The 19,006-nt window shown below is 47.8% G+C and overlaps 1 protein-coding gene across 1 annotated transcript; it reads left to right on the top strand.

The window, feature by feature from the left end:
- Positions 1–227: 227 nt before the first annotated feature.
- Positions 228–19,006, top strand: fbxl16 (F-box and leucine-rich repeat protein 16; the record flags this gene model as incomplete). Its single annotated transcript, XM_079746557.1, has 6 exons — positions 228–992; positions 1,925–2,167; positions 3,971–4,236; positions 15,243–15,327; positions 18,224–18,287; positions 18,858–19,006. The coding sequence occupies 6 exons, from the start codon at positions 228–230 to the stop codon at positions 19,004–19,006; spliced, it is 1,572 nt and encodes a 523-aa protein (XP_079602683.1).

Below are 19,006 nucleotides of genomic sequence, written 5' to 3'. Positions count from 1 at the left end.
CCATGAGTAGAATGATATGGTTCCAACATCTCTGCCCATATATGGTTCCAACATCTCTGCCCACTTAGCCATCAGGGATGTTACGCTGTTCAATGTATCGTTGTAAACACCGGTGCATTCCAAAGATATTATTGGATGATCATGTCATGTTTTGAATGTCTTAATGATGTAATGCACTTTTGCTGTATCAATGATGCAGGTTTGCTGTGTCTCGCTCCAGGCTCCAGATGTTAAACATGTCCGCTCCCGGCGAGCTCAAGTCTCCCTGTGTGACGCGTAACGGCATGGTGAAGCTGCCCCCCGCCCAGCCCAACGGCATGCTGAGCGCCAGCATCACCAAGGGCACGCCCGCCGCCAAGAACCGCCTGTGCCAGTCCTCCTCCGCCTCTGTGCCCTCCATCCTCCCCCCCCCACCCTCTCCGCTGCCCTACCACCATCACCACCACCTGCACCACCACCCCCACCCCCTCCTGCACCTGGAGGCCGGCTGCGGGCCCCACCCCGGTCTGGGGGCCAGCCTGCAGATGGGCCCCAATGGCCTGGAAGCAGGAAAGCCCCCACTGGCCCTGAAGCCCTCCCTCCGCCCGCTGCAGCTGCCCCCCCTCACGCTGCCCAAGCCCCTGCTGCCGGCCGAGCGCCAGCTGGTGCTGGACGAGAAGCTGCTGAACCGGCTACTGTGGTTCTTCACCACGGCCGAGAAATGCGCACTGGCGCAGGTCTGCAAGACGTGGCGTAAGGTGCTGTACCAGCCCAAGTTCTGGGAGGGCGTGATGCCCATCCTGCACGCCAAGGAGCTGTATGCCCTGCAGCCCAGCGGGGACAAGGAGTTCGTCAGCCTGCAGGCCTTTGCCCTGCGCGGCTTCCAGGCCTTCTGCCTGGTGGGCGTGTCCGACCTGGACATCTGTGAGTTCATCGACAACTACCCCCTGTCCAAGAAGGGTGTGCGCTCCGTCAGCCTGAAGCGCTCCACCATCACCGACGCCGGGCTGGAGGTGAGGGGACATGATCCATAATGTCACGTGTTCCATGATCCGCTCATGGAACACGTGACATTATGAACACGTCTAAGATGTGTCGTTGCTGAATGCTAGAAGTGTGTTTAACAAGCTGGATGTGTAACTTAGGGCTAAATGAATGAGTACTTCAGTCCCAACAGAAATATGAATGAATAAGGTGAATAAAGGACAAGATAAAGGTTAGGGTTAGGGTTAGGCACCTGATACAAATATGTAGTACTTGAACCGATTTTAATCAAATGAGATTGGTATCAGGTATGAGACAGAATACACTGTTGCTTACGAATGGTCTAATGAATGCTATATGTTTATTAGTTTGATTGTAAGCAACATTGTATGTTGGTATATTTATGTTTCTGACATAACATCCTTTGCTTCTTACAGGGATTGTGGTGCATCTACTTAGGGTTATTTATAAGTGCTTATCAACCCTTTCCAATTCGATAAAAAATGAATTAGAATGTTTTTCACGCCTTCACATGTGATTAGTACATGGTTGCCTTGCCATTGGGAACACTGATATTGTTGGCAGATATTTCTTGGCACCAGGATATATGTTCCTACACTGTGAAACCAACGGTTAAACAAAGACAAACTGTAGCAATAATAATAATAAGTGCAGACAGTATTCATTGCAGACAGTTTTGTCGACCGTTTAACAGTTTAACACCGTGTTTAACACCGTGTTTAACAGATACATTTTAGAAAAGTGGTTTACAAAACCATAATCATAATAAGAATACAGGAAGCGAACGCGAAGCGAACAGGAAGTGAACACATGTATGATGATGGTGATGTTAAGATGTTAATTTGTTCATCGGTTTTAAAAGCAGAAAGTACAGGAGAGCAGTTAAATTATGAACAGATACAAAGTGTTTGCACCCACTCAGTCCTCTCTGTGCCCCCAGGTGATGCTGGAGCAGATGCAGGGTCTCATGCACCTGGAGCTGTCGGGCTGCAACGACTTCACGGAGGCCGGCCTCTGGTCCAGCCTCAACGCCCGCCTCACCTCGCTCAGTGTCAGCGACTGCATCAACGTGGCAGACGACGCAATCGCCGCCATCTCCCAGCTCCTCCCCAACCTGTCTGAGCTCAGCCTGCAGGCCTACCACGTCACGGACACGGCCATGGCCTACTTCACCGCCAAACAGGTGACTGCTGGACCCTAACCCTAACCCCCTAACCATAACCCTAACCCTAACCTAACCATGTCCTCAGAGCAGACCACCAGTCTATAGGAGGTCCAGTCTATAGGAGGTCCGTACCAGTCTATAGGTGGTCCAGCCTATAGGAGGTCTGTACAAGTCTATAGGAGATCCAGTCTATAGGTGGTCCGTACCAGTCTATAGGAGGTCCAGTCTATAGGAGGTCCGTACCAGTCTATAGGTGGTCCAGCCTATAGGAGCTCCGTACCAGTCTATAGGAGGTCCAGTCTATAGGAGGTCCGTACCTGTCTATAGGAGGTCCATTCTATAGGAGGTCCAGTCTATAGGAGGTCTGTACCAGTCTATAGGAGGTCTATACCAGCCGTGTCTTTGTGTTGCTATATGGTTTGTCTCCTTTCTCTCCTTTCCGTCATCTGACAAAGCCCTGATTGCAACACGCATATTTGAATGTCTGGCAGAAGTCAGCACCTGGACAACTGCCCATCACCTGAGGCTTAACCTCAACAAGACTGAGCTCCTCCTAATAACAGGGAAAGATTGCCCACACATGGACTTACTGGTCACTGTTGAGAACATCACTGTATCTCCTTCTCCAACTGCCAAAAACCTTGGTGTAGTGTTGGACAATCAGTTATGTTGCACCGCAAACATCACTGCGGTGGCCCGATCCTGCAGATTTGCACTTTACAACATCCGCAGGATCCGGCCCTTCCTCACAAGGGAAGCAGCTCAGCTTCTAGTCCAATCACTGGTCATCTCCCGCCTCGACTACTGCAACTCGCTCCTGGCTGGACTCCCTGCCTCTGCGATTAAACCCTTGCAGCGCATCCAGAATGCGGCAGCGAGCCTCGTGTTCAACCTACCAAAGTTCTCACATGTAACCCCCCTCTTCCGAGACCTCCACTGGCTCCCTGTAATAGCTTGCATCAGATTCAAGATGATGGTACTGGCATACAAGGCAGTCGATGGAACTGCCCCTGCCTACCTCCAAGCATTAGTAAAGCCACACACCCCAGCTCGATCCCTCCGCTCAACTACCTCAGCTGGACGTCTGGTACCGCCATCGCTAAGAGCAAGCAAAGGTCGATCAGCGAAGTCACAAGTTTTCTCTGTTTTGGGACCTCAGTGGTGGAACGAGCTCCCTACCGATGTCAGGACCGCAGAGTCGCTCACCAGCTTCCGCTAAAGACTCAAAACTCACCTGTTCAGAGTTCACCTCGGCTCTGCATAGAAACCAATGCACAGTCACCACCTAATGTTTTACGTCCTGGCACTTGTACATTGCACTTATTCAAGGTACTTAATTGTGTAGCATCTACAGTAGCTGCTATCATTGCTTTACACGGGGAATGGGTTAGTCTAGCGATTGTAATACTTGCACTTGGTTCTATGAACATCTTTACTGTGCCGAAAGTGATATATTGTTTCACTTCTTATGACAAATGTACTTATTGTAACAAATGCACTTATTGTAAGGCGCTTTGCATAAAAGCGTCTGATAAATGCCCTAAATGTAAATGTAAATGTTTGTGTCTTAAAGGGGACATATCATACCACCAGGTGTGAGTGTGAGTAGCCATTACAAGCCGTTTTCAAAATGTGCAGCATTGTGACATCACAGGTGGGCGTGTCCATCTAGATGTGTGACGGATAGATGGACATGCCCACCTGTGATGTCACAATGCTGCACATTTTCAAACCTGCTTGTAATGGCTACTCACACTCACACCTGGTGGTATGAGATGTCCCCTTTAATGAAGAGACTAATGAAGTCCACTCCTACTCCAGGGCTACACCACCCACACCCTGCGGCTGCACTCTTGCTGGGAGATCACCAACCACGGAGTGGTCAACATGGTGCACAGCCTCCCCAACCTCACCGCCCTCAGCCTCTCCGGCTGCTCCAAGATCACCGACGACGGCGTGGAGCTGGTGGCGGAGAACCTGCGCAAGCTGCGGAGCCTGGACCTGTCTTGGTGCCCGCGGGTCACCGACATGGCCCTGGAGTACATCGCCTGCGACCTGCACAAGCTGGAGGAGCTGGTCCTGGACAGGTGTGTGTTATCCTTACAGCAAAGCACCTGGTGTGATGGTGCATGTTCTTTGAAGGATATGTAACACACACACGCACACACGCACACACACACACATTTTTGAATATGTCATGTTAGTGACTCTAGTGAGTATTAGATCATCACTGTAGGTGAAAGCAGTCAGAAAGGGGAGGGTTGTAGCAGCATGACGCACATCACATTTCTGCTGAGCGGAAGTTAAAACTCTACTAGTTATTGTACTCAAACTGCAGCCTTTTCAGGGGTTATGCAATGAAAAGTTGAAGTTATGAATTCATATTTAGAAATCATACAGAATCAATCAAGGTATTTGATTACACAATAATCAATGTAATAATGCTACTAAAGGAAAATTGCTAGTTGAAAATTGAAATGTTTTGTTAATATTTAAAAGCAGAACCTTCAGAAGCGTCCATAGTGTAACATAGTGCAGTCCTGTGAGCAGCAGGCTCCCACAGCTTGTGTCGGCAGTACTATCGTTCTCGGTGGACCGGCCCCCTCAGAGCATCCCCTCGATAGGCTTCCAGATATTATGCACACGCATAATAAACCAATGTAGACCCTTCCCACTAAACATTGTGTGAGAGCCAATATGCCAATAATTGATTTATAATAAATATTTAGTTTAAAATGATTATAAACTGCTAACAGTAATTTCATGTTAATTCATAATGTGTAAAACTGTTAAAATGCATAATTTAGTGATGTAAAAATGTTAAATATGTTATTTTCTATGTTTTGGGATTTTTACGTAATGACATCACTAAATTGTTATTACGTAACGGCGGTGCCGTAGTTCAGTTTGGAGTTTGACATTGATGGAAGCTACACAGTTTTTTGACCATGCGTAAGACCGTGCATTATACCGTGTGAAGACGTGTATTTTATTTTGAAGACTTTCAAGTAAACATTTTAAAACGAAGGAACATTGTCTTGTCTTTTCGCTCGCGTTGCAAATACTGTTAGTTGACTCCGACAAGTGGTACAGAGGATGAAGAATGAGAAGGAGTGCCGCTACATTTTGTCAAAAAACTAGCTTAATGGATCAATAAGCTGCACGTGCCTGTGCCTGTGCCCGGCCGTGGGGAAAGCGCAGCTGTCCGCTTGGGAGATCGGGAGAAAAGAAAACAGAGCTCACCTGAAGAAGCTGATTCAAGAAACGGGTAGTACTTTGAGGTATTCTCCAAGGAAAGGTAACGTGATCTGTTCATATTATCCTCGTGCATTCCCACAAGAGGACGTCACGCCGATGCAGGAAGATAGTTGAAGCCCGTTCCAAGATTAATGGTGGATTAATAATAATAATAATAATAATAATAATTGATCAGTTTTTTATAGCGCTTGCATAGGATAAAGGATTGCATAGATAAAATGCAAGTTGTTGATTCTCCGTGTCAGCTCATATTTTAAGCCTTGTGACAGTCAACGTGGATTACATGGGCTTCATTTAAGAAGTTGTTTTGCCATTGTTTTTATGAAGAAAATGTTACTTGACGGATAAGTGCTTTTAAACTATTGCATGCAACTAAAGCCTAACTCTGCAATATTAAGATGACTGATGAAAAGAAAAAGAGGCTTGGATATTTTGAGGATACAATGGATCCAGGACGGACACGCAGGTCGACAGAGAAAGCCTTAGAGGAGAAATTGCAAAAATATATAACATTGAGGAGAAGAAAATTAGGAGCTCTCACAAGTAAAAGTAATGAAGTGGAGATAATGATGAGCGATACTCAAAATTTACATGAGGTTAAAGATGTCATGATTTCCCACTTTCTGTAAATGAGTTTTATTGCCTCAACAAAGAAGTTGCAAGCCTTTTGCCTGAAGATGAAAAAAACATTTGATCAAGAACAATGGTTTGATCCAAAACATGAGATTAAAGACGTAAAACAACAAAAGCAATCCCAGCTACCAACAAAGGACATCCCTGTCTTCAAGGGTGACACACTGCAGTACAAATCTTTCATCAGAGCATTCAAGCACTCAATTGAACAAAAGACAGACAACGACAGACAAGGACAAATTGTATTTTTTGGAACAACATACAGCTGGTGAACCCCAGCAGCTTGTTCGCAGCTGCGCCCACATGTCAGCTAGCAAAGGCTACTCTAAAGCGAGGAAACTGCTTCAAGAGCACTATGGGGACGAGCTACAGATCGCCAGCGCGTACATTGATAAAGCACTAAAATGTCCGCAGATCAAGTCAGATGACGGAAAAGCATTAAATGCTTTTGCTGTCTTCCTGGTTGGGTGTCGCAACACTATGGAAGACATAGACTATCTGGAAGAGATGTACAACCCTACCAACTTACGGACTGTGGTATCCAAACTACCCTTCAAAATGAAAGAACGTTGCCGTGCTGAAGCTTACAACGTCAAAGAGCGAGGATGTAGAAGAGCTAAGTTTGTTGATTTGGTGAAATACATAGACCGCCAAGCTAAAATAATGATGGATCCCCTCTTCGGTAATCTACCAGACAGCCGACCAACCACAATTGGGAAGGTTGAACAAAAAGAAAGACATCCTTTTAAGAGAGAAGTCCGTAGAAGCAGCTTCGCTACCAACGTTTCCGCAGAAGATAAAAGGCCTCAAGGAACATATGTGATGCCAGCTAATCCAGGCAAGACCAGGATCGCATTTGAGAAGCCGTGTTTATACTGCCAGCAGTCTCACACTCTAGCTTTATGCAACAAAATAAAAGATCAGCCTCACAGAGAACGTGTGGAGTTCCTGAAGTCAAATGGCTCTTGTTTTGGCTGCTTAACTCCCGGCCATCACAGCAAGTTCTGCAAAAGAAGAATCGAATGCAAAGTGTGCGTTAAGGCATCCAGACATTTTGTACATAGTGATCATAGTGAGAGAAGGTTCTGTCTTACCTGAGAAGTGAGACGGTGCTCAAGGAAACAAAGTTTCATGTGCTCAAGTTTCTGTCACGTAAGAGTCCTGTAGTCTAACTGGGGCCCGAAAAGCTGAATGTGTGCTGTCGATTGTACCGGTGAAGATTAAATCAAAAAACAGCGTATGTCAAGACTTACGCCTTCATGGACCCGGGAAGTACAGCAACGTTCTGCACGGGAGACCTGCAAAATAAACTGAACGTTAAAGGTAAACCAACACAAATACTTCTCAGCACCATGGGTCAAGACGAACCTGGAGAACAGAAGCTCATAAGTAGCTACGTGATATCAGACCTGGAAGTGTGCGGATTAGAAGAGACCGAGCATATCGATCTTCCTAAGGTGTAGACTCACAGCAACATACCAGTTCATGCTGAAAACATACCCAGGCAATCAGATATTCAACAGTGGCCTTATCTCAGAGAAGTGCGTTTGCCAGGATTGGTAGCAGATGTAGGCTTACTTATTGGAGCAAACTGTCCGAAGGCTATGGAGCCATGGCGCATTATTAACAGTCAACATGGAGGACCTTATGTCATTAAGACTGCCATTGGATGGGTAGTGAATGGGCCCATGAGAAAGGAACTGGAGGACACAGAGAACACACCGCCTCAATGATCAGTGAACATGATCTCATTGATTGAAGTTAAGAAGTTACTTGTCCAACAGTGTAATACTGATTTCCAAGAGCGCAACTACGATGACAAGGACGAGTTGTCACAAGAAGATAAACAGTTCATGCAGTCTGTGCACAAAACTCTGGAGAATCGACATTACAGCATTGGATTGCCACTCAGGAACGAGAAGCACCAAATGCCTAATAACCGTTGTGTGGCGGAGCAGCGCATAGCCAGTTTGCAAAGAAAGCTCAAGAAGATTCCTGAGTTTTTTGAAGAGTACAAAGCCTTCATGGACAACATCATAAGCAAAGACTACGCTGTCCAAGTTCCGGCACACCAGCTGAACCGTGACGACAACAGGGTGTTCTACATACCGCACCACGGGGTTTATCACCCTAAGAAAAGAAAACTACGAGTGGTCATCGACTGCACAGCCTCATTTCAGGGCTGGTCTTTGAATGGTGAATTACTACAGGGACCCAATCTGACCAACATTGGTCCTCTTAAGATTTCGTGAAGAGCCAATAGCCATGATGGCAGAGTCGATGTTTTATCAAGTTCAGGTGCCAGAATAAGATGCAGATCTCCTCCGCTTTCTTTGGTGGCCTAATGGTAACTTGAATGGGCCCATGGAGGAATACCGAATGGCAGTGCACCTATTTGGGGCCACGTCATCGCCAAGCGTTGCTTCGTACGCACTTCGGAGAACCGCTGAGGACCACAGAGCCACTGCCTCCCCAGAAGCCGTATTTCTGCAGAACTTTTACGTGGATGATTGTTTAAAGAGCGTAGCTACAGAAGAAGACGCTGTTACATTGGCAAGTGATCTCCACACCTTGTGTGCCAGTGGAGGTTTTAATCTAACGAAGTGGATGAGCCACAGCCGGAAGGTGTTAACGTCCATCCCAGAAGTACACAGAGCTAGTGAAGCAAAAGACTTGGATCTAAGCCATGACGCACTACCAGTCGAAAGGACTCTTGGCGTACAGTGGGATACAGACATGGATGCTTTCACTTACAGCATGAAGCTACAAGACATGCCGATGACGAGGAGGGGCATTTTATCCGTCGTCAACTCAGTCTACGACCCCCTCGGCTTCTTGGCGCCGGTCGTCCTGCCAGCCAAACTTCTGCTAAAAGAGCTTTGTAAGGAGCATCACGGTTGGGATGAGAGCATTGGCAAAAAACGTGCTGAAGGTTGGCAAAAATGGAAAAATGATGTTACTCAGCTTACTGACTTCCACGTGAGCAGATATTTAAAACCTCCAGACTTTGCCGTAGCGCAGTTACATAATTTCTTGGATGCCTCACAGTACACATACAGCACTGTGACTTATCTGCTGCTAGAGAACAAGCAAGGCGTGAAACATTGCTAGTTTTTGATGGCTAAATCAAGAGTGGCTCCACTCAAGCAGGTCACAATTCCCTGGCTTGAACTGACTGCGGCGGTCATGGCAGTGAAGATGGCCAAGATGTTACGGCTAGAGCTACAACTTCCACTTCAACAATCTACCTTTTGGACAGACAGCACTACTGTACTCAGGTATATTGAAAGTGAAACAGCTCAATTCAAAACTTTTGTTGCAAACAGTTAAACCGATTCGCGAAGCTACCAAGCCGTCTCAGTGGAACTACGTCGGCACAGCAGAAAACCCTGCAGATCAAGCTAGCAGGGGCCTGAAAGCCAAATCATTGATGCAAGAAGGAACATGGATTAATGGACCAAAATTCCTTCTGCAAAGCGAACATGATTGGCCCAAACAACCTGTGCAAAGAAAAGAAAGCCTTCAAGATGACCCAGAGGTCAAGAACTCAGTTTCAGTCAACACAGTCGTAGTCGAAGATAACGTGGAACCAATTAACAGATTGATCGACTACTATTTGGACTGGCATGAGCTGAAAAGGTCAGTGGCCTGGATTCTGCGGCTGAAGGGAACCTTGCGCCAGCTGAGGATTAAAGAAAAGGGTACTCGGGAACAGTCAATCAAACCGAAAAGGACCCCGAAAAGCAAAGATCAAAGCTAGAAAAACAAATGGAGAAATACAGAACAACAAAGGAAAATAAGGATAGAGGATATGTTCGCTGCAGAGTCCATATTAATCCAGTTCGGCCAAAGACAACAGTTCAGAGAGGATATTAAAGCTCTGCAAAAGGGAGAACAAGTCAGTCGAATCAGTCAGCTGCTCAAGCTGGATCCGATTCTGCAAGATGGCACATTGAGAGTTGACGGAAGACTCAACAAGTCGGCCATGCCAGAGAACGTCAAGCACGCAGCAGTACTCTCTAAGCACTGTATAGTCGCCACATTGATCTTGAGAGACATACACCAAAGAACAGGACACTGCGGACGCAGTTATGTCATGGCACAAGTACGGAGCAAGTATTGGATCCCACAAGCCAATTCTGCTATCCGAATAATAATCAACAAGTGTGCAGTATGTCGCCGGATCAGTGGAAGAGTCGGAGAGCAAAAGATGGCGAGCCTGCCTGAAGACTGCCTCTTGCCGGACAAACCTTGCTTTATGAAGACCGGTGTGGATTTTTCGGGCCGTTCGATGTTAAGCAAGGCCTGAGTGCAGTCAAGAGATATGGTGTACTGTTCACTTGCCTTAGCCTTAGAGCTGTGCACATCGAAGTGGCAGATAGCCTCGATACAGACTCTGCATTAACACGTTTTGGCGTTTTGTGTCTAGAAGAGGTCAAGTTACTATCATGCGCTCTGACAATGGCACAAACTTTGTTAGCGCTGAAAGGGAGATGAGGGAGGCAATTCAACTCCTTGATCATGACAAAATCGAAAGAGCCTTACAACCAAAGGGAATACAGTGGATATTCAACAGCCCGGCAGCTTCCCACCAGGGTGGGGTTTGGGAAAGACAGATTCGAACAGTGCAAAGAATCCTCAATTCTTTGTTGAAAGAGCAAGCTGTGAATGATGATTGTCTTCAGACAGTTCTGTGAGAGGTTGAGAGCATCATCAATGGCAGGCCTCTCACAAGTATCTCGGACGACGTGAATGGCCTCGAGCCTCTGACCCCGAATCATTTATTGCTGCTGAAGTCGCAACCCACTATGCTTCCAGGCATTTTCAGCAAAAACGACACATTCACAAGAAAACGCTGGAAGCAAGTCCACTATATAGCAGACTTGTTCTGGACCAGATGGACCCGTGAGTACCTCCCACTCCTCCAAGAACGGCAGAAGTGGTCGAGACCACGAAGAAACTTTTCGACTTGAGATGTTGTGTTGTTAGTGGACAGTTCTTCACCTCAAAACTCCTGGCTCATCGGGAGAGTGGTTGAAACCTTACCGGACTCCAGCGGAGTGGTTTGAAGAGTGAAGATAAAGACCAAGACCAGTATCTTGGAAAGGCCTGTTAACAAACTGTGAAGCAGCGTCAGGAGAGAACATTTATAAAAGGGTGGAAAGAATCACAAGAAACCAGTTTGAGTTGGACGTTGTTTTATTTTGGCTCTTGATGTTTTAGTTTGTAATTGCTTAGTCCACCTGCCTAACCAATTAGGGGCCGGGTAATGTGAGAGCCAATATGCCAATAATTGGTTTATAATGAATATTTTGTTTAAAATTATTAAAAACTGCTAACAGTAATTTCATGTTAATTCATAATCTGTAAAACTGTTAAAATGCATAATTTAGTGATGTAAAAATATGGGTTAGGGTTAGTTATCACTGTATAGTTATTACGGTAACGGCGGTGACGAAATTCAGTTTGGAGTTTGACATTGATGGAAGCTACACTGTTTTTTGACCGTGTGTAAGACGGTATGTATTATGAAGACTTTCAAGTAAATCTTTTAAAATGAAGGAACAATGTCTTGTCTTTTCGCTCGCGAAAGAGTCAACTATCAGCAAACACTGATAGTTGACTCCAAGAAGTGGTACAGAGGATGAAGAATGAGACGGAGTCCCACTACACATTGGACGTTGGATAGACGTGCAGATCGTGTTTAGATCAGGTTGGTCGGTCCATGACCAATTCTGGACATCTATTTGACGTTCAAACTAGGTCACTATTTGGATGTCAAACCATGACCCATCTTGGACGTCATTTTAAGTTCAACATTTCACCTTTAAACTGGGTAATTTTTTTGGACGTCATTTGGACGCCTATGACAGCTGCAGGAAATGTATACATGATCCCACTGTGCAATGTAACGTCGGAGTGACGTCTTTTCTGTGTCATTATTGGTCGTACGATTTCGGTCCACTGAAGGGGTTGTTTTGTAACGCCAGGGGACGTCTTTTTTTCGGCGTCTACCGAATGTCTAATGTTGACGGCCATGGGACCTTCGTGTAAGGGCTATTTATAGTCCAAATGGGATATCGCAGTGTCGTCTTTTCGACGTCAAATTTGGGTCCACTGAAGGTGTTGTTTGGTAACGCCAGTTGACGTCTTTTTTTCAACGTCTACCGAACATCTAACGCGACACTACATGCGTCCGTCGGAGGATCTCATTTACTTTGCATGGGGCGCTCGCGAAATGCATTGTGGGTCCGTCCGTCCATTAGGCTCCGTGACCTGTGTCAAAAAGTTGAGGAATGTTCAACTTTTCAGGCAGTGAGATCGCGGTTATGCAAATAAACTCCACGCGTTTCCTGGATCCATTTTGCAATAACAAGCCATGGACCTATTAAAGAAAGGACAGCGGACTAAAACATGGCCGACATTCATTCCTATGAAAACTGCACAATAGCGCAGGGCAACATCAAGGAGAGATTTGCTTCCGCATCATGGAGGTCTGAAGCCACGCCCTATTGCATGCATGGACCTATTGAAGACGAAGAGCGCATGACGTGCCGGATGTAGAAATATTCTCGATTTCTAGCATTGTTAGCATTGTAGCATCATAAGCGATAGGTCTAATAGTCTGAGCAAGCACAGTAGCATTGTTTACCAACCATGGAAGTATAAGTTACTAACCCCCCCCCCCCCCCCCCGATGATTCTCTATATATGATCTTTAAATAACACTCCTCCTGCCATCTGGGCAACAATTATTAATTATTAGTCAATTTATCTCGGATGACAGGCCGAAACATGGACCTATTAAGAAACAACATTTGTTTCACTACGACTCCTTTCGACTGCCCACCCCAAAATAAATAAAGAAAGCAGCTAATAAAACGCGTTTTGAAAAAAGAAAACTTACATTTTATTAGTACATGGTATGAAGACAATTATGAGCCTTTGATTGATATCCAGACATTTTTTGCGGAGACACATTCCTGTTCTCCACTTATATTGGAGTAAACGGCGATATCTACTTCCGGACCTCCATGAATTGAGGGACCTGTCCACAGCCCGCTAAACAGCTGCAATACCAGGCTTGGCTGCTGAGCACTGGTGGATTGCGGAAGTATTTACTGCGCCTAACAAGCATGAAGAAGCAGGAAATATTTTTTATATATTTTTATATATTTTTATATTTTTTTATATATTTTTAAAGAAATGTGGAATGATAGGATTGTTTTCAGCCACCTGTTGTTTGTGTCATCTTTTGTATTTATATCCACACATCGGCTTTGTAGCGGGAAGCGATTTGGTTGGCTGCAGTATGCCTCTACATAGACTTGTCCCCTATGTCAGACACGCCCTCTGTCATCCGTTGGCGGACACATAGTGTGAACAAGTGTAGTGTGAACAAGGCGTTATTTTGACATCCGTGGGACCTCCGTCCCACTGCGCAATGTGGCGGGACGTCTTTTCTGTGCCATTATTGGAAGTCAAATTTCGGTCCACTGAAGGGGTTGTTTTGTAACGCCAGGAAACTTCTTTTTTTCAACGTCTAATGTTGACTTCCGTTGGACCTCTGTGTAAGGGCTATTTATAGTCCAAATGTGGTCGTTTGTGGACGTCTTTTTAAACATCAAATTTAGAATAATTTTAGACGTCTTTTTTGTACTACTTCTTAATGTTTCAAGATGTTTTCTGTACCATTTGTTTTCCTGTAGCTGTTGCATTTCACCTTTGAACTGGGTACGTTTTTTGGACATCATTTGGAAGCCTTTTGAAAGGTGCAGGGAAATGTATAGGCTTACATGATGTAATATTTGTATATTATGTTTATTTGTTGTTATTTTACATTTCCTGGATCATTTATTTTAAGTAATCAAGTTATTTTTTATGGTACACCGAAAATGTGGACAGGGACTCTGTGCATGTGTTCACCGGCTCATGGGTGGGTCTAAAGAAGGGGTCTCAAACTCAACTTACCTGGGGGCCGCTGGAGGTAGTCTGGGTCAGGCTGGGCCACATCAAGTATTCCACAAAAGAAAATAGCACAACTGACCCAATCTAAGTTAATGATCAGGCTATAATTAGATCACGTTGGCTATGTTATCGCTGACAACAGGGGACATTTCATAGTGGTTGGTGGAAACCGGAACATTTTAGCGTCCTTTGGCTTTTGTCGGGACCCAGGACATGCAACACAATATTGGGACTGTCCCGGCAAAACCGGGACATCTGGTCACCCTATCACAAGTGACAAAAAGGCGTGGCAAGCGACTCAGCAAAAATGTGCGCTTGACAACAACGCGCGGGCCACACTAACACTACATTTTGATGTCAAGTAGGGAGCCACAATATATTGACCCTCAATTGGCCACCGGGCCGCGAGTTTGAGACCCCTGGTCTAAAGCATGTGAGCGAGAGGGAGTGAGTGAGAGAGAGCCATTGATCGGACCATATCATTTATCGGACCATATGCAATTAAATAAATCGCCGTTTCTCTTTTTCCGATGGCAAAAACCATAAACATATATATAAAATAAATAAATTATAGAAATAGTTTAAAAAATACGTCTTAAATGAGTCTAAATTTGATGTTGAAAAGACGTCCACAAATGACAACATTTGGACTATAAATAGCCCTTACACAGAGGTCCCACGGACGCCAACATTAGACGTTCGGTAGACGTCGAAAAAAAGACGTCGCCTTGCGTTACAAACCCTAACCCCTTCAGTGGACCGAAATTTGACTTCCAATAATAACACAGAAAAGACGTCACTCCGACGACACATTGCGCATTGGGTTACCTATGCTGGGGTGAGAGAAGAGGAGAGTTGAGGAGAGAGGAGCAATGAGGAGAGAGGAGAGAAGAGGAGAGAGGAGGAGAAAGGAGGAAAGAAGAGGAGACTAGAGGAGAGAGGAGCAATGAGGAGAGAGGAGCAATGAGGAGAGAGGAGAGAAGAGGAGAGAGGTGGAGAGAGGAGGAGAGAGGAGAGGAGGAGAGCGGTGGAGAGAGGAGGAGAGAGGAGGGAAGAGGAGACAGGAGGAGAGAGGAGGAGAGAGGAGGGAAGAGCAGCAGAAAGCCGCTTAATGATGTCAGGGACAAGTAATGGTTGATCTTTGTAACCATGGTGATTGGTGATGTCATGGATGACAAGCGATGGTTGTCTTGTAATCATGTTGATGGTGATGTGTTTCTGTTCTCTTCATGTAGGTGTGTGCGGATCACAGACACCGGCCTGGGCTACCTGTCAACCATGTCCACACTGAGGAGCCTCTACCTGCGCTGGTGTTGTCAGGTGACCCAGTAGCATGTGCACGCACGCACGCACGCACGCACGCACGCACACAGACAGCTGCATGCTCCTGCTGTTTGTAGCCGTGGTGCCTAGCCTACTACAGAGAAATCATTATAATAAGTGTTTTCTTTAAAGTTAAGCTACACCCGGTAATGTGGGTAGTAGCTGGCCTCACCTCCAGTAGGCCTCACCTCCTGTAGGCCTCTCGTTCTTCTCGGTGTACTGACGTTTACCAGTGTCTTGGGCCCCCAGTACTTCACTACTTACTCACCTCCAGTAGGCCTCACCTCCAGTAGGTGTTATAAAGTAGGCCTCACCTCCAGTAGCCTCACCTCCAGTAGGCCTCACCTCCAGTAGGCCTCACCTCCAGTCGGCCACACCTCCAGTAGCCCTCACCTCCACTAGGCCTCAGGTCCAGTAGGCCTCACCTCCAGTCGCCTCACCTCCAGTCGGCCTCACCTCCAGTAGGCCTCACCTCCAGTAGGCCTCAGGTCCAGTAGGCCTCACCTCCAGTAGCCTCACCTCCAGTCGCCTCACCTCCAGTCGGCCTCACCTCCAGTAGCCTCACCTCCAGTAGGCCTCACCTCCAGTCAGCCTCACCTCCAGTCAGCCTCACCTCCAGTAGCCTCACCTCCAGTAGGCCTCACCTCCAGTCGCCTCACCTCAAGTAGGCCTTACCTCCAGTAGCCTCACCTCCAGTAGGCCTCACCTCCAGTAGGCCTCACCTCCAGTCGGCCACACCTCCAGTAGCCCTCACCTCCACTAGGCCTCACCTCCAGTAGGCCTCACCTCCAGTCGCCTCACCTCCAGTAGCCCTCACCTCCAGTAGGCCTCACCTCCAGTAGCCCTCACCTCCAATAGGTGGCCTCACCTCCAGTAGGCCTCACCTCCAGTAGGCCCCGCCTCCAGTTGGCCTCACCTCCAGTAGGCCCCGCCTCCAGTAGGCCTCACCTCCAGTAGGCCTCACTTCCAGTAGCCTCACCTCCAGTAGGCCTCACCTCCAATAGGCCTCACCTCCAGTAGGGGGCCTCACCTCCAGTAGGCCTCGCCTCCAGTTGGCCTCACCTCCAGTAGGCCCCACCTCCAGTAGCCTCACCTCCAGTAGGCCCCACCTCCAGTAGGCCTCACCTCCAGTAGGCCCCACCTCCAGTAGGCCCCACCTCCAATTGGCCTCACCTCCAGTAGGCCCCGACTCCAGTAGGGGTTCTCACCTCCAGTAGGCCTCACCTCCAGTAGGCCCCACCTCCAGTAGGCCTCATCTCCAGTAGGCCTCACCTCCAATAGGCCTCACCTTCAGTAGGGCAAGACTCCAGTAGGGGGCCTCACCTCCAGTAGGCCTCACCACCAGTAGGTCTCTCGTTCTTCTCGGTGTACTGACGTTTACCAGTGTCTTGGGCCCCCAGTACTTCACTACTTACTCACCTCCAGTAGGCCTCACCTCCAGTAGGTGTTATAAAGTAGGCCTCACCTCCAGTAGCCTCACCTCCAGTAGGCCTCACCTCCAGTAGGCCTCACCTCCAGTCGGCCACACCTCCAGTAGCCCTCACCTCCACTAGGCCTCAGGTCCAGTAGGCCTCACCTCCAGTCGCCTCACCTCCAGTCGGCCTCACCTCCAGTAGCCTCACCTCCAGTAGGCCTCACCTCCAGTCAGCCTCACCTCCAGTCAGCCTCACCTCCAGTAGCCTCACCTCCAATAGGCCTCACCTCCAGTCGCCTCACCTCAAGTAGGCCTTACCTCCAGTAGCCTCACCTCCAGTAGGCCTCACCTCCAGTAGGCCTCACCTCCAGTAGGCCTCACCTCCAGTAGGCCTCACCTCCAGTCGGCCACACCTCCAGTAGCCCTCACTTCCACTAGGCCTCACCTCCAGTAGGCCTCACCTCCAGTCGCCTCACCTCCAGTAGCCCTCACCTCCAATAGGTGGCCTCACCTCCAGTAGGCCTCACCTCAAGTAGGCCCCATCTCCAATAGGCCTCACCTCCAGTAGGCCCCGCCTCCAGTTGGCCTCACCTCCAGTAGGCCCCGCCTCCAGTAGGCCTCACCTCCAGTAGGCCTCACTTCCAGTAGCCTCACCTCCAGTAGGCCTCACCTCCAATAGGCCTCACCTCCAGTAGGGGGCCTCACCTCCAGTAGGCCTCGCCTCCAGTTGGCCTCACCTCCAGTAGGCCCCACCTCCAGTAGCCTCACCTCCAGTAGGCCCCACCTCCAGTAGGCCTCACCTCCAGTAGGCCCCACCTCCAGTAGGCCCCACCTCCAATTGGCCTCACCTCCAGTAGGCCCCGACTCCAGTAGGGGTTCTCACCTCCAGTAGGCCTCACCTCCAGTAGGCCCCACCTCCAGTAGGCCTCATCTCCAGTAGGCCTCACCTCCAATAGGCCTCACCTTCAGTAGGGCGAAACTCCAGTAGGGGGCCTCACCTCCAGTAGGCCTCACCACCAGTAGGTCTCTCGTTCTTCTCGGTGTACTGACGTTTACCAGTGTCTTGGGCCCCCAGTACTTCACTACTTACTCACCTCCAGTAGGTGTTATAAAGTAGGTCTCACCTCTAGTAGCCTCACCTCCAGTAGGCCTCACCTCCAGTAGGCCTCACCTCCAGTCGGCCTCACCTCCAGTAGCCCTCACCTCCGGTCGGCCTCACCTCCAGTAGGCCTCACCTCCAGTAGGCCCCACCTCCAGTAGGCCTCACCTCCAGTAGGCCTCACCTCCAGTAGGCCCCACCTCCAATTGGCCTCACCTCCAGTAGGCCCCGACTCCAGTAGGGGGCCTCACCTCCAGTAGGCCTCACCTCCAGGAGGTCTCTCCTTCTTCTCGGTGTACTGACGTTCACCAGGGTCTTGGGCCCCCAGTACTTCACTACTTAAAGATCCTTTCATTCTGATTTTGTGTGTCTGTGTTCAGGTACAAGACTTTGGGCTCCAGCATTTGTTTGGAATGAGAAGTCTTCGTCTCCTATCCCTCGCAGGTACTGCATCACATTCAGTGACTCATATGTTTTAGAAAATAATCTTCTACACCCTTCTCCATACAGGTAATGAAGTAGTTATTTCACATTAGAAGATAGTTGGTCGTGGCAGGTCTCTTTTAGGACTCTGATGGCTCCTCTCTCTACAGAGAGACAGGCGGTTCCCTTGTTTTAATGGAAATCTCTAAGCACCAATAGGCAGTGTGTCTACACTCAGAGACGGACTTATTGTAAAGAAAACACACGTTCAAGTGTTGATTTGGCCTCAAGGTCAAGTGAAGATGTCGACAAAATCTGGTATTTATATTTGATGGTATTATGTTTATATGTTGATATATATATATATATATATATATATATATATATATATATATATATATATATACACATAAGTGTGTATTAGTTTAGTGTTGAGCTGTGTGCTTACTTAAGGGCGGGGTTGTGTACTTTAGTATCTTGAATGTACGTTAGATGTAACTTCCAGAAGCTGAGGACCGTGGTTAAAGGCCAATGTGTGTCCCAGTAGGTTAATGGGACTCAGTCACCCATGCCTTGTCATGTTGTTCCCAGGCTGCCCCCTGCTGACCACCACAGGTCTCTCTGGGCTGATCCAGCTGCAGGACCTCGAGGAGCTGGAGCTCACCAACTGCCCCGGGGCCACGGCGGAGCTCTTCAAGTACTACTCCCAGCACCTGCCCCACTGCATGGTGATTGAGTAG

This window comes from Pollachius pollachius, assembly GCF_949987615.1.
Source record: "Pollachius pollachius genome assembly, chromosome: 11".
NCBI classification, from domain to species: Eukaryota; Metazoa; Chordata; class Actinopteri; order Gadiformes; family Gadidae; genus Pollachius; species Pollachius pollachius.
This window is presented reverse-complemented; position numbering and strand designations above follow the sequence as displayed.